This window comes from Setaria italica, chromosome IV (genome assembly GCF_000263155.2).
Source record: "Setaria italica strain Yugu1 chromosome IV, Setaria_italica_v2.0, whole genome shotgun sequence".
Taxonomy (NCBI): Eukaryota; Viridiplantae; Streptophyta; class Magnoliopsida; order Poales; family Poaceae; genus Setaria; species Setaria italica.
In genome coordinates, this window is record NC_028453.1 from 6,337,694 (window position 1) to 6,353,224 (window position 15,531).

The 15,531-nt window shown below is 43.0% G+C and overlaps 1 protein-coding gene across 1 annotated transcript; it reads right to left on the reverse strand.

The window, feature by feature from the left end:
• Positions 1-907: 907 nt before the first annotated feature.
• LOC101772825 (trafficking protein particle complex II-specific subunit 130 homolog) lies at positions 908-10,857 on the reverse strand. The gene is made up of 21 exons (XM_004964839.4): positions 10,596-10,857; positions 9,608-9,837; positions 9,298-9,479; positions 8,879-9,062; positions 8,664-8,754; positions 7,976-8,136; positions 7,442-7,531; positions 7,184-7,345; positions 6,583-6,644; positions 6,330-6,420; positions 5,536-5,687; positions 5,209-5,425; positions 4,531-5,076; positions 3,887-4,099; positions 3,315-3,681; positions 3,145-3,235; positions 2,983-3,067; positions 2,057-2,240; positions 1,688-1,968; positions 1,421-1,511; positions 908-1,297 (listed from the first exon to the last, which is right to left on the reverse strand). The coding sequence occupies exons 1-21, from the start codon at positions 10,657-10,659 to the stop codon at positions 1,119-1,121; spliced, it is 3,723 nt and encodes a 1,240-aa protein (XP_004964896.1). The 5' UTR covers positions 10,660-10,857; the 3' UTR covers positions 908-1,118.
• Between the last annotated feature and the right edge of the window lie 4,674 nt (positions 10,858-15,531).

Consider the following 15,531-nt stretch of genomic DNA (forward strand, 5'->3'; position numbering starts at 1 on the left):
GTATATGCTCATACTCCCTTGACACACGTCAATATAATTTTTTAACTGACGTAAAATATAGTTTCTAAAAAATGTATATACTCGTACCCTTTAAAAAATGCAAGTGCTCATACGGATTAAATTTTGATATGCAAAATGTATGTACTCATATTCTTTCATGATATACACAACTTAATGTATGTCATACTTTAAAGTTGACACGTGCTCATATTCTCGTGGTACGGTATGCATGCTCCATGTATTCATACTCTCTCGATAAACATATATATACGCTCATATTTATTTTGGATAATACTATTAATGTACAACAGAAATTGAGGAGGGAAAGAAGGAGCTAAGGGCAGAAATGACTTTTCGCATTAGTTTCATGTTAATATGGAAAGCTCCATATTAGCATAAGGACATGTTTGATCAAAAATAAAAGTTGAGGGACTAGATTGGCCATTCTTAAAGTTGAGGGACGAACTTGATCCTCGCTGCAAAGTTCAGGGACTAGCACCTAATCCAAAAATAAAAGTTGAGGGACTAAATTGGCCATTCTTGAAGTTGAGGGACGAAACTTTGATCCTCGCTGCAAAGTTTAGGGACCAAGATGGCTATTTTGCCTATCAAAAACTATATACCCAACGAGTAGTAATTTGGAACGGATGGAGTATATAATGTAAGGTTATGGCTATTTTGCCTATCAAAAACTATATACCCAACGAGTAGTAATTTGGAACGGAGGGAGAGGGAGTATCTAATGTAAGGTTAGCTCCCTTCTGTATTTGCTGCTAGTTCAGTGTCTTCATAACCTGAGTTTTTAGTCACCGGTGATTTGTCTCGTGCACCTGTCTAATGGAGCTCCTTTCTAAAAAAGGTTCAAAGGTGCCAATAGGAACAATTATCTATCCGTAGCCACACAATCTGCAGAATAAATCACTCACGAATTTCTCAGTATCAGGAGAACCCAGTTCGACTAATCAGTGAATAATGTACAATCGTACGTGTGATCACGGCACAAGAAAATCGTTCCAGAGAAACGTCTGCACAAAGGGCATCTCGCCCATTCCGAAACGGACTCTACAGCTCATGTAAGCGAAATATGGAAGTCTTTCAAAAAAATATATATATGGTAGTCACGCCGCCGGTATACAGTAGGAGGTGCTGAGGGCCGGAGGGAGGACGCACACCAGGTGGGGTCCTGCCGGGTTGCAGCTGATGTTCACCTCGCCCACCTCCGGCAGGCCCAGCTGCGGTGGGTGGACGTACCCGGACACCAGCGGGATGCATGTCACCGTTATTTCCATCCTCGATCCTGTGAACAAGAGTGCGGTGTGAGGAATGGCGTTCTTATTTAGACATTTTAATTGAAAGTCGGCATTCTCTGTGCAACAGAGTGCTGAGCATGGATTGAAACATCTGGTATCATGGTTCATACCTTGCTCGTTTGACAAGGATACATGACCACATTTCCTCCCGGCCACCATCCAGTTCTGCGGGTTTGCGTCAACCTGATAAAGTATTTCGTCCTACCACACAAAGTCCAAGTTTAGTTGTAAAGAAAATTGTGTATATGATTTTTATCCTTAAAGCTTACTTATCAACTGCATAACACTATGGCACGCTGCGACAGGATAATTGACATTATAGGACAGGTAGTACAACAGAAGTGCAAAGTTGAGTGAAGAATGTTCTGCAGACTTACGCCAGATATGGATGCATCCTCCGGGTTTTTCAGCCTTTCAACTCTCCATCTCATATTAACTAACTGCCCAACCCTGAGGCAATCGGTAGAAAATGGAAGGAATCCAACTGCTAGACATGGATCCAGGACAGGTCGCTTCAGTCTGAGAGCAATCTTAAACAGGAGCTCTTCAGAATCACCAGGTTGGACAGGAACTGGAGAATGTGCTCCAGTTGTTCTGTCACCAGATATTCCATACTTGATATTCAGCATGCTGTCTACATTTTCACCCTCATCCAGAACTGAAAAACATGTAGTCCAAAAGTCAGTACACAGAAAATTGTTCTCCTAAGGGACTTCATCTTTCCTGCAAGTTTAAAATACACTTACCTTTTGTGCCACTTAACCGTATTATGAATAGAATTCCAGCCCTGGAAGAAGGAGCAATAACCAGAGGGAATAAACTTGACGCTGGTCGGCCATCTCCCTTGCCCAAGTGCTCAAATCCAGATTGAAGATCTAACTGTACATCCTTTACATGTAGAGTGGCCTTCACTTCAGAACGCAGTATCACCTAAAAAGGCATCAAAAGACTCAGATCAAGAAACTCACACAAATATTGACAATTAACACTTGAACTTGCAAGAATATACATTATTTATCATCGCCAAGATTTCTGCTGCTAACAGAATATGAAAACATATTATGGTGCCTTTTGCAACAAGGTCATCAACAGACAATAGAATTTACATGTCTAATAAACCAACTTAGGATGCTAACACAGAAAGACATTATTGCAATATCATGCTTCAAGATTTTTTTCAAAAATGCACAATATCTTGACACTAATATATCTTTTTTGCAACGGAACAAAGGTGGTAGTTTTGATCAAGTTATTGAGCAAGAAATTTCTGGCTATTGCTCTAATGAATTTGAAAGCTCAAGATATACTCTGAAGAAGAATGTGTCCCTGATGTCTATGCAAGTCGCAAGCCAAGTTGATGTTAAAATACACTTTTTAAGGGCCTAAAATGACGACTTCTTACATGTTTTAAACTAACATGTAGGTGTACATGCAAATAATCGCTCATGGCTTCCTGTAGATGCATGTCATCAAAATTATAGTTGCCACAATACCAGATCAGCACCAAAGAACCATGGGAACCACAAAGCCTAGGCAATTCGAAGATGTTTCATGAAAATTAATGCCGTATAAAGACCCACAACAATGCCAAGCCCATCGAAGAATGCACACTTTTACATGTACACAAAGACTCACATACACGTCACATGTGCTAGACCGGAGAAAGCTGTACCTGTAGAAGTAGGGTTCCATCATTGCACTTGTCTATGACACGTGTGCTTACATGGAATGGGTTAGTGAAATGTACTGCAATGGTCCTGAAATCACAATGGTTAAACTTATTAACTTGCCATATGTAAAAGGCAATGTATTAGAATTAAGAAGAGAAGAGCACCTTTCAAATACTTGATTATGGAAAACTCCAAATTCAAGCTTGAGAGCAATCATTCTCATCCCATCAACTATGCTCTGCTTCTGAGGAGATGCTGGAAAAAAGTAGACAGAAAGAAAGGTCAACTGACATCATAACAATCTTTATGAATTTATCACTTGTTATGTACAAACCTGGGGATTCTCCTCTGGCAATAGTATCATCAATAGCACGAACAGGAAACCAAACAAGAGTAGTCACATCACTAGCCCAATCTGGAAGTTTTATCTTCCCATTTTCAATTGGGATCTTTTCAACCCTTCCGGCTTCAGCAGAGCTATTAGCAGAACTAGCATGCTCCATATCACCTCTGTAATTTTCAATTTCAATCATCTGAGACTCCTCTATTTTCAGTTCAGCACCAGCATCTATATGCAATATGCCACCTTTTAAAGAATAATCTATTGGCTTGACGATTAATCCAATCCATTGGAGCTCATTCATGAGCAATGCAGAGGACACAGCAGGAGTAATATCAACTAAAGCCCTTGGTTTTCTCACCTGCAATGGAGAGTCAAAGGTAGAACAAGGCTGTATTACAAACAGTATAACTAAATACGTCCAATGACATTACAAGAAAACTATGTATTAGGTGCCCTGCTTTTGTTTTAAAAAGACAGCTAGTATCTCTTAGTGGCAGTTTAATGACATGAATCACAGGGACTGCGATTTTATAAAATACTTCAGCTCATTTTAGTGCAATTACCTTCAAAACAGGTCTTGTTGGCTTCTCAAAGCTCATGAACTCATCAGTTTCCACTGGACCATCTTGAGAAAATCCATGTGACCTGAATGACAGCTTGCCAATGTGTCCAGTAAGAGCACCCAATACATAGTAACCAGGCTTTTGAGGAGGAATGTCAAAAGAGATGGTATTTCTACCTGGTTTGAGAACATGAGAATCTGAACTCTTTATTGCCTGCATGACATGCCAACACTAACCTGTTAGGTGAATGAAGAATAGTTTATGGACTAGAGTTTGCATGTACTTTATAGTACTCTGTTCAATCCCCAATACAAGTTCATTAGAACATCAACATGGTTTCCAATATCACACTTTTTGACTAACAATATATATGAAAATGCATTATTTCAAGAAAAAGGATTCACGTATTCCACAAGTCTGTTTTATGTAACATCAACCTTATGTTGTCAGTCTTTATGATCTCTTTTAGATATATCATGGTCAACAACAACAATTTTAAATGAACTTATATTTTAGGCAGTAATAGTTTGATTTCTGAAAGCCATCATGCAAGAACGAAACAAACTTGGAAACTGTATACCCATAACATGGATAAGTCGTATACCACAAAGGAAATAAGGTAGCAATCAGTAAGATGGTAATACCTTGATACCTTCATCTGCACTCGATGAAGCCGACAATCTTAAACTGAGAGACTCCAGTGTGATGTCATCTGGGAAGCCACTCCAAACTGCTACAGATAGTGTACCAGGATCTCCATCACATAATTCTAGAGGTGGACCAGCATTTCCAGCAAATGTAATTAGTGATGAGACATCAAGTGGCACAAGATGCTTCATTTCACTGTGAGCAAGTCGAACGACTTCTGACTGAAAAGCTTGCCTCTCTTTAGATGAAAACAAGGTGCTGTCCACAGAAAGTAACTTTACACAGGATGCCAAATAACCAGCTTCATCATTAAGAATCTTCTGGCATTCTGCAAGATCAGGAAGAACATCTGCCAACAGCTCTTCCCAGCCTTCTGCAGAATAGATAGCACAAACTTTCTCATAGGATTTCACAGCCAGGTCATAATTTCCATGTTTAAAGAACAGAGCTGCAATCTCTCCATCAAGCACAACTCCATGTCTTTTCCACCAAGAGCGGTGATAATTGTCAGCTGCACCTTTGGTAAGCTCCATATATCTTTTCTGTAACACCGAAAAAAATTACTGAATCATTACCTCTAAATCTATTAGTTCAGGAAGAGGGAAGCATCACAGTGAACCTTTTTAACATATAATGGGTGTCTGAATCTATCATGATGAGAATGAATACACTACCTCAAATTCTTCTACTGATGAAAGTGATGTCATAAAATCAGGATCTGATATCGTCTGTTTCAGAGCATGTTCAGCAGCAACATGAATTTCCGACAACCTCATGGGTCGATCAACTGGCAGAGAAGTTTCCGACGTTGCTGGACCTGACATTGTTCTTGCCATGAAGTTAGAAGCAGATCTGTTGGGAGAAAGTTTTGAATTTGCATCTAAACCTGAACTGCCCGGACAAAATATGCAAAAGTGTATAAGTAAATAATAATCACAATCCAATGTCTTTTACTGTGGAAGATAGATGCACAGCAAAAGGGGTGAAACAATAGCTCTTACCCATCAGCTGAGTCATATAACTCAGACAGATTTCCAACAGAAAGAAAAGCTCTGCGCCTATTAGCCTCACGTAGAAGTAAAGAAGGTTCTAATGGCAGAGGTTTCCTGTGAATGTTGAAGAGCTTTTCTCTTGATTTTGCTTGAAGAACCATCTAATAAGGAAAAGGTACCACAACTTTAAGATACAGTTCACGATATGTATTTTATAATTAGGTACACGGAGGATAGTAAAAAATAGATTCAAAAAATTAATCGGAAATATGAGCCAGTATACGCCTTTGCATTATCAAATTCCAGTATTTGCACCTCTTAAAATTATACAATCTACAGCACCCCATAATTTATTTGATATAGGAAATTTCAGCAATAGCTTTGTCATTTACTGTTGGATGCTCATCACTGTTACCAGTATCCCAGATATCCAGATTCTTTTTTCCTTCTTTCCATCAAACATACAGTTATATTTTCTTTCATTTGTGAGCCGTGATGTAACAGAGTTTCCATGTGCGTGAAAATACACACTTTCACTGACAAATATAAGCGGTCCAGGTCTTACATGCTAAACAAGCTGGAATGGTACCAATGAGGCAATGACTAACATGGAATAGCAGTCACATGGGAATATTTTGTATACAGAGAGGAAAACAAAGTTTAGTGACCTACTTCCAACATGCTGATGTTATCAGTTGGGAAGGATATGGGGCAACTAGACAGAACAGGATGCACATATGACTATTCGTGCAACATGAAACATAATTAGAAGCCAAAGAAAAGCAAAGCTGACAAATAATTACCTTCTCCTTTTCCATTACTTCTGCTGATGAGTCAGGTGGAATTGAAGGCCATGTAGCTGGCTTTGGCCAAGGTAGCATGCTTAAAGATGCACTGTGAACATTTAAAAAATGACAGTTTGAATGCAAGATTGTATTGAATAACTAAAATGCTGCAAGCTCTACTAAGACTTAAAAAGGAGAGGATTGGAATCTAATTTAACTGTCCAATGGAAAGGTGGATTAGGTAAATAAAATAGAGGTATTGATCTTATACCTGTTGACTGGACTCTTTTCTATCTCAACCCCATAGCCAATCAAGTAAGCAAGCCTCATAAACTGTGATATCCATGAAGAGTGACATATGAGCAGAAAGTTTTGCATGTTGTAAATAAATTAGGGCGACATGATCTAAAAAGTAAGCAAGAAGAACTCGATGGCACACTAGAATTCCATTGTACAAAAAATCTAATAACAGTTGGGTTCTATATGTTTTGAATGCAAAATTGAAGAGTGATAGATAAGCAGACAGTTCTGTATGTCGTAAACAGATTTGGGAAACAAAATCAAAAAGGTAAGAAAAAAGAACTTTATGACACACTTGAACACCATCGTACAAACAAGCTAATAAACTGCTACATGTACATCAAAGCTGGCAAAGCATAAGCTGTATTAAGTACAGGAGTCTTTACAATTGTTCATTAAAGCCTACATGCCTAAAATGAACATAAAGCCCAAAAAACGAACTATCAAACAATACTTAAAAAAATTTAGAGGTCCTTAATTACAGACATGAAAGCAGAACACTCAAAACTCGAGACAGAATAACAATATGCCAGACGAATCAATAGTCGAATAACAGAAGTACAACAGCTTGCCTTAATACGGCAGAGAGAATAAAGGTCACCCTGAAGACGATAGAATTCTTTCTCTGAGTCCACAGAAACAGCTCCACCATCATAATGCGAAGTTGTAGACTTTATCAAACCCAAACATGCAGTTATCACCCATACTTCACGGAAGCAAAATGGAAGAGAGTTCTGAAGGGGAAAGGGAAAGCATAATCAGGGTTAAATAAACAAGCACTTCACAATGGCAATAGTAGATGAGGAAAACAGTAAACCACAGTTACATACTTCATGCAAGGCAAGTGTCTTGGAAAAGCCAACAACAAAAGCATGTCCTCTGGCAGCAACCTCAATTGGACGAGACAATTTAAACAATAGCTGCATAAAAAGGTGAAATCAAAATAAATTATAAAGGTGATATGTGATTTTCTTCAGTTGGCCTGACAATTACTAACAAGAAAAATAAAGCAAAAGTGACTCTAGCATGAAAGGGTACTTCTAAATAGCATGATACATCTGAGCACAATGACACTCTTTGACAAGGATTTGACATGAAAATTTGACAAGCTTGTACTGGACCATTTGGAAAAAAAAATACATCAGTTCTTTCGTACTCAACCCCTGATAGTAAAGATTTTGCCCACTTGTAACAAAAAGTAAAAAAAAAAGAAACACGATACGCTGAGATGCTTACACAGAAACCATTTCAATACAAACTAGCAACAAAACCAAAAGAATGCTTGTAAACACACGGTTATAAGATGTTTGACACTATATCTAGATTGCAAAGCACAGCGACTGAATAATCCACTATTTACAAACCTTAGCCTGGCAAGCAAATATGTACTGTCTAAACTCAAATTCTCTGAATACATCATCCTGAACAATTTGGGTTAGTGCTTTGAATCCTGGATTTAGCAGTGCAGCCTGATCATCACCAGTATCTAATCCTCCAAATTCTCGATGTTTCCCTGGAGAGGTCACTGCATTCATGGGAGAAATAAGAGAAATGAAAATGCCAATCAATATAAAATTGATATTGCATTAGAAATTCTAAAGTATCATTCCATACATATAGTTCCATAACAGTTTTGAGGTCAGAGAAGTAATGAACAAAAAATAAATAATCAGTGACATATCTCCAGAAAGAACACGGAAAATTTCACAGATAGATACATAGGTAGTTGCAAGCAGTACCAACAATTTGTGAGCATATTAGGTGTTAATGTCATCTACTTCGATGATCAGAAGTTATACTCAATATTCTCTATTGTTAACATAAAATTTTCCCAAGTCTCAACTATGGACTATAAATGAGGACTCTATGCTGCAGGTAAGAATGCATGTCATGCTAACTTCAATTTTCATCACTCTTGAAATAATTTTATACTCAAACCCTGGCAGTTGTTTTAAACCAACTAAGTCTTTTGTGAACTGTGATGCAAATAGAACCAATTATAAAACTCAAAACAGAATGCAGGGTTATTGTCAGATAAAATTAGAGATAAACCTGATTCTGAGTAGCATAGTTCAAGCTCATCATATTCACGGAGTGAATCTTCATGGAGATTACTCATCTCAAACATGAACGCCAAGCTTTCCTGAACATACAAGCAATTCAAGTATAAACAAAGCCACACTGACCAAGAGCAAAACGGTAGAACCCAGAGCGACTGAAAAACGTGGTAACACTTGGCAAACATCACCATGGCTGCATTGGTTTACCTTCAGAATGAAGAAGTTGCAGAAGTTCCATATCGGAGTAAACCGTTGCTCACTTAACCTCCGGATTTCCTCTTCATAAAATTGTACCCGCCTATCTAATGTGTTTCTGATGCAGTCCACCATTTTAGAGTCAAAATCATCCCAGAATTCTGCATCGGGTCCATGGAGATCAAATTTGCAGCATCTACATCATAAACAAGCATTTTTACACTGTCAACAACTCAATATTGTTTGTAATATGGATAAAGTTTAACCCACTAATCCTAGGGGGTTGAAAAGTGGAAACGTCCTCATAAAAACAACTTAAATGCAATATAACAGCAAATAAAAGGTCGATTTGAAACAACTGGATAACAGAAAACATGTGCATTCTCCGTACAAATGTTACCAGAACTACCATGGAGAAGTGTTAATAATACCTTTCTCTCTTTTTGGTATTGAAATCAGCCTCAAGCCTAGCATAGACTTTCTTTGCCATCTTAGTTGCTTGATCATTGCTAGGATGGGCCTTGGACACAAACACAATAAACCATTCACGTTCATCATTTTGCACAATTAATTTGAGGCGAGGCTTAAGAATGGTCTTGAATTCATCAAGATCCTGCACATTTTTATAATGAAGAAATCGTAAAGGTCATCCACATGGTCTTGATAAGTATTGCTGCTTAAAAGAAGAATCGAAACGAGCAGCATGCAATATTGAGGGGAAAATGTTCCATTGGGAAGTACCTCACAAGTGACAAGAACAACAGTAGCATATGGTTCCCGGAACCAGAACAAGTATTGTTCTTGTGGAAATCGACTCCGCAACCTTGAATCAGTTGTTTGTATAAACTCAGCTGGTAGATTATCAACAAAAACAGGATTCCTCGCCTTGTTGTTGAGACAGGCCTTTTTCACTGGCACTCTCTGCTCAAAACTTTCCTTGACATTGAGCCACAAGTCGCTTACATCCTCAACTGTTAGAAAAGGTAGTCCGCCATATGAGAAGGAATCTATATGCATATATAAACTTGAAATCGCTTTTCATTAGATGCACAACAAATAATTGAAGTGATGTAAGCTACTTCAATTGTGATCCTACAAACGGTTACACCTACGGGGTATTTGCCCATCCGTCACTACACAGGTATGTCCAGGTTGCAAGGGTGGCTTGTGCTTGCTCCTACCTACCATAGGACCTATGCCCCATCAATGAATTTACTTGAGTAGGAGCAGGAACAACAGCATTGCTCGGATGGATTTGCATGAGTTGGTTCCCAGCAGTATTCCAAGACATGATGCCAATTTAGGAGCAACAGCATTCCTTATGCATGCTCCTACCTACCAGCAGGAACAACAGCATTGTTTGGATGAAGTTATATGAGTTGGCTCATAGCAATATTCCGAGTCATGAACTGGAGTCTATGAGAATTAAGGTTATGGGAGATTACGGAAGATTTGAGATCTCTTCTCAAGGTTAAGCACTCTAAACCTCACTAGACAGTCAGATGCAACCAGCAGCAAGCTAAACACAACCGCGACCACGATTCCTACTAAACCATACAGCAACAGCAGACGCAAAACCTCAATCCAGCTCGAGTCGCCGCCCGATCGCGCGGTTCCGAGCTGCCCAGATCGCGCCCCGCCGCGACTCGTGAGGTCGCGGCAGCGCGCAACTGGCACAGTCCGGATCTGAGGGGGCTAGAATACAGAGGGGACGCGAGAGGGAAGGTACCGGCGATGACGATGCGGTCGCAGGAGGACTTGATGGTCTGGAACTGCGCGAGGTAGTTCGCCATGGCCGCCGCAGGAGTAGGGGGATGAGAGATCTCGGGGAATACAGCTTCCACGCAGTCCCTACAGCCCCATTAAGCGCTGTCCGCCGCCGGGGAGGTCGCCGGAGACGAGGGTCCGGCGAGGCGGGCTCGCGAGATGCGGAGGGGCGCGGGTAAGCAGTTTGGAGAAGACGGGGAAGTGCTAAACAGGTACGGCTTTTAATCGAAATTATTTTTTCTAGTGGAGCAAAGGGTAGGAGAGGATACAGCAGTTACTCTTGATCAAGAGATTTGTCCCGGACATGTTGCGAAAGATGCCAATATCAGATCACCCCTCTCTCAACAATCACAATGGCACAAAGCAACACGAGGACATAAGTACAAGGTACAAATCTTTAATTTTGAATTGGATGATTTTAAAAAAATCCCTCGTCTATATGCTCCAAACGAAATTTAGGGCATGTTCGCTTCAGCTTATAAGCCGGCTGAAAAGCTGAAACGGCTGATTTGTTGTGAGAGGAAAATACTATTTGGTGGCTGATAAGCCGGCTGAATAAGCTGAAGCGAACAGGGCGTTTTAATAAAAACCAACAAATAACTGGATTAGGATTAGAATTTTGTGGCGGAACCACCTCGGATTAGCTTGATTAAGCAAGGTTAAGCCGCCTAACATGCGACACTCCTGCCTAAACCGAGCTAACACGAAGTGCCGTCGGATTTTATCCGATTTAACCACTTGAACAGGATCGAGTTTAGCAAACCCACACGAAGGTGAGTGGTTACAGAGAATACAACAAGTCCACTGAGTTAAACAAGTTTTACCCATTTTAGTTCAACCATAAAGTCCAACATCAGAGTTTTACAAAATTCAAAAGAACAACAGAGAAAATACTAGCGGAAGACTTCGTCGGGGTCGGATGTCCTGGGCGAGGCCAGCCAGAACATCATTGAGTCCTCTCCTCGCCGTCCGAGGAGGGGTCCCACTCGACCGTCCAGCCTGGCGGGAGCTGGGGCGGCCAAGCACCAACCAGAGAGGGGTCGGACGCAGCAACTTCACCTGAAAATAGAAGCCACAACAAGGCTGAGCTACTAAGCTCAACAAGACTTAACCGATAGGAGTAAGGGCTACTCCTCCTTCTAGACATTCAAGGCTTCTTGGCTGAGGGGTTTGTTTGCCAAAAGCACTAAGTAACCCTATTTCAGTTTTTAGCTCAGGTTCTATGTTCATTTACCAGTCTAGGTTGTGCGGCCTATTCTAAGCAATCATAGAGCCAAACAAGATGTGAAGATATAACAACAAACATTGCCATCATCAGATTCCTCATTTACTCAGGGTGATATAGCGATCAAGCAATCTCAAACTGTGAGAGGCAGACGAATCGATTCGAGTTCTTTAACCATGCATGGTGAACCTAGCCTCACGACATCTGCGCACCCGGAGGTCGCTTCCTGTGTCGGCCTTCCCCATCAATCCCCTAACCCGTGTCGGGCCCATTTCCTTTGGTGCAAGGTTTCACAGACTCGGCCTCTGTCGTCCTGTGACCACGCTTGCCACCACATGCGACAACCAGCAGGGGAAACTCCGTTCCAAGAACAATGGGGCGACCGCTCACGTCTAGGTTCAATCCGGTACTAGGCTTCCTCATCCCATACTAAGTATGAGGCTAGTACTTTCAAACACTTGATCACAAACACCACCACTGTCGGGCCTTAGCAAATTTCATAAACAGACGGGGCGACCATCCGACCACCAAAGAGTTACCCAAAACCCTGCCCCGTCCATCGTCCTTATAGTTATAACAGGAGAGTAAAAATGCAACTCCTATAACTCGCGAGTGACAGGAAATCACTCGGCTTTTACCGTTTTTCCTGGTTAAGCAATGCAGCTACTCGGTCCAACAGCTAGTGCTCAGATCATGGGTCACTGAGTCATGCATCTAGGGTTTCACACAACTCCTATACGTAAATGCACAAGCATGATACAGAAGGCATGCGCAAGTCTGGTAAAACACATAGGACTTTCATGCAACCGGGTCTTGCCTTCAAGCAAGGAGGATGGGAACTGCTTGACTTCGGGGGCAACTTCGGCTTCGGAGGGCAGGAGCTCGGCTACAGCTTCTTCTTCTGGCGCCGGGTGAAGCTCGTAGAAACCGTCGGCGAGGTGCAGCTCTACATGAATGCAATGCAAGGGTTAGCTTAGACGGTTAGTTCAACAGCAACACTGGTTCGCCTGAGCCCAGAAACTTGCGACACAGAGCAGGAGGTTATGGTGGTTCGAGAGCTGATGATAAACAAAAGGTAAGGGTAGGAAGGAACTAGTGGTCTGATCCTTGAACTAGAGGATGTGATAACTAGGGGTCCTTAGATGCAAGCGCTGAAGGGTTCCCAAGTTTTACACATACACCCTCGAGTTGAAGAAAAGATCACAGCCAAGCCCTCGGGCGAGGCGGATAAGGGTCGGCAGAACAGACAGGGTCGGGCGAGATGGAACTGGGATCGGGCGGATAGGAGGGGTCGGGCGAGGCGGACTGGGGTCGGCAACTCACCTTCTTCCTGAAAGGAAAATGTGGGGTCGGGAAGGAGCAGACTTGGGCGGAGGGACTAAAGCTTCGAGCAAGGGCTAAAACTGGCGATGCTCCGGCGGCGGCGCTGCTTCTTGCGGATCACAAGAGAGCTTTTTCGCAGCACGGAGGAGCAAGCTGCTGGGTGACTTGGAGGAACTGAGAGGGAACTGGGAGAAGAACTTCTCAAGAACTGGGTGGGTGGCGCTAGGAGCTTGAGCAGGGAGCTAGAGGAAGCTGAAGGCAACAGAGGCGGAGGGAACTCCGGCGACGGGGGTATTCCTTTTATAGCTGCTGGAGCAGAGGAACGGAAACGGCGCGGAGAGAGAGAAGGGGAGCGGCGCGAAGGCCGGGGAGAAGCAATGGAGTGCTCTGCCGTGGCGGCGATTGAGCAAACAGGGCGGTGCTGCAGAACTCCGGGGGTGACGCCAGCGATCATTGCGTTCTGCCGTCAGGGCGGCGTAGGAGCGGGTAGACTGGTGGTTGGGATTTGGCGGAAAGCCGGCGTCGTCGTGCGGAAGAGGTGATAGAAGCGACCGGTTTAACGGCGCTAGAATCGAGGGCGCACAGGTGAGAAGACAGGCGGACGCGGGCGCGGGAGAGAGCGCGGAACAATAGATTGTCGGGCGGCGTCTGACAAAGCGGGGAAAGGAACTGTCGCGGCCGCGGTCGGGGTTGGCGGTGGAGGAATCGTCGTGTAGCGGCGACCGGGCAGCGCAACTGTGGCTGAAAGGGACGGAAAAGACGGGCGACATCGGGCTCTGGGGCCGGGATCTGGTGGCGTGATGATGGGCGCGGGAGACGAGGTTCTGCAGAAAGGGGTGGAGAGGACTTCCGCTGCTATTGGGGAAAAAGGGGGTGCGGGAACCCACTCTGTCACTTGCTCTTCGGCTTCTGCCACTAAGTCAGGGCCATATACCTGTCTTTCCCCTGGTTGGGACCAGTTCAAGGGTGTCCTGCATCTCCGGCCGTACAGGGCCTCAAACGTTGCCATCTTCAAACTGGCCTGATAGCTGTTATTGTAGGAGAATTCTGCTAAGGGCAGACACTTGTCCCAGCTTTTATCGTAGTGGATAACACAGGCTCTTAGCATATCTTCAAGAATCTGGTTGACTCTCTCGGTTTGGCCATCGGTTTGAGAATGATACGTTGAGCTTCGGATGAGCTTGGTGCCCATAGATGTTTGTAGCTGCTCCCAAAAGCGTGCTACAAACTGAACTCCTCGATCAGAGACGATGGTCTTGGGTACACCATGTAGGGAAACTATACGGTCGAGGTACAACTCTGCATATTGCTTGACTGTGTAGGTGGTGCGAACAGGAAGGAAATGTGCCGTCTTGGTCAGACGGTCCACTATAACCCAGATGGAATCATACCATTGAGTTGTAAGGGGTAATCCAACTATGAAATCCATGCTGAGGTCTTCCCATTTCCAAGAGGGAATAGGTAGCGGCTGCAGGGTTCTTGCTACCTTCAAGTGACTGGCCTTGACACGTTGACAGGTGTCACATTCTGAAACATAACGAGCTATCTCGGGTTTCATTCCACTCCACCAAAAGGTTTGACGAAGATCATGGTACATCTTATTGCTGCCAGGATGGATCGAGAACTTGGAGAGATGAGCTTCATCTAGGATTTGCTTCCTTAACTCGGGGTCGGCGGGCACTACTAGTCGGTTTTCCATAATACACACCTCCCGTTTTGTCCTGACGGAATTGCTTATATCCTTCATCCTTTACTGAGATCCTACTGATGATCCGTTTTATTCCTTCATCCTTAACTTGTGCTGACCGAATTCGGTCCTCCAAAACTGAGTCAAGGATGATGTGACCAAGGGTTCCATGAGGAACAATTTCCAAACTTAGTTTTCCCATCTCGTCACACAGGGTTTTGGTGAAGGCTGTCGACAGCAAGCAGTTGCAATGGGGTTTGCGGCTGAGGGCATCGGCTACTACATTGGCCTTGCCAGGATGATAGTGCACTTCCAACTTATAATCCTTTATCAACTCCAACCATCTTCTCTGACGCATGTTGAGGTCGGCTTGAGTGAAGATGTACTTGAGGCTCTTGTGGTCGGTGTAGATGTTGCAGTGAGCTCCCATTAGGTAGTGCCTCCATATCTTCAAGGCATGTATCACTGCTGCCAACTCAAGGTCATGTGTCGGGTAGCTTAGCTCATGAGGTCGTAACGCACGTGAGGCATAGGCAATGACTCGGCTGTCTTGCATGAGAACACATCCGAGTTCAGTGCCAGAGGCGTCACAGTATACGTCATACGGCCTAGAGGGGTCGGGTTGAGCCAAAACTGGGACGGTGGTCAGCAAGTGCTTCAGGG

Coding starts and splice junctions, on each gene's coding strand:
- LOC101772825 (XM_004964839.4), bottom strand. CDS start 10,659: ATGGCGAACTACCTCGCGCAGTTCCAGACCATCAAGTCCTCCTGCGAC. Junction 7,346..7,441: donor AGACACTTGCCTTGCATGAA/GTATGTAACTGT, acceptor TTTCCCCTTCAG/AACTCTCTTCCATTTTGCTT. Junction 3,682..3,886: donor CAACAAGACCTGTTTTGAAG/GTAATTGCACTA, acceptor TCTCCATTGCAG/GTGAGAAAACCAAGGGCTTT.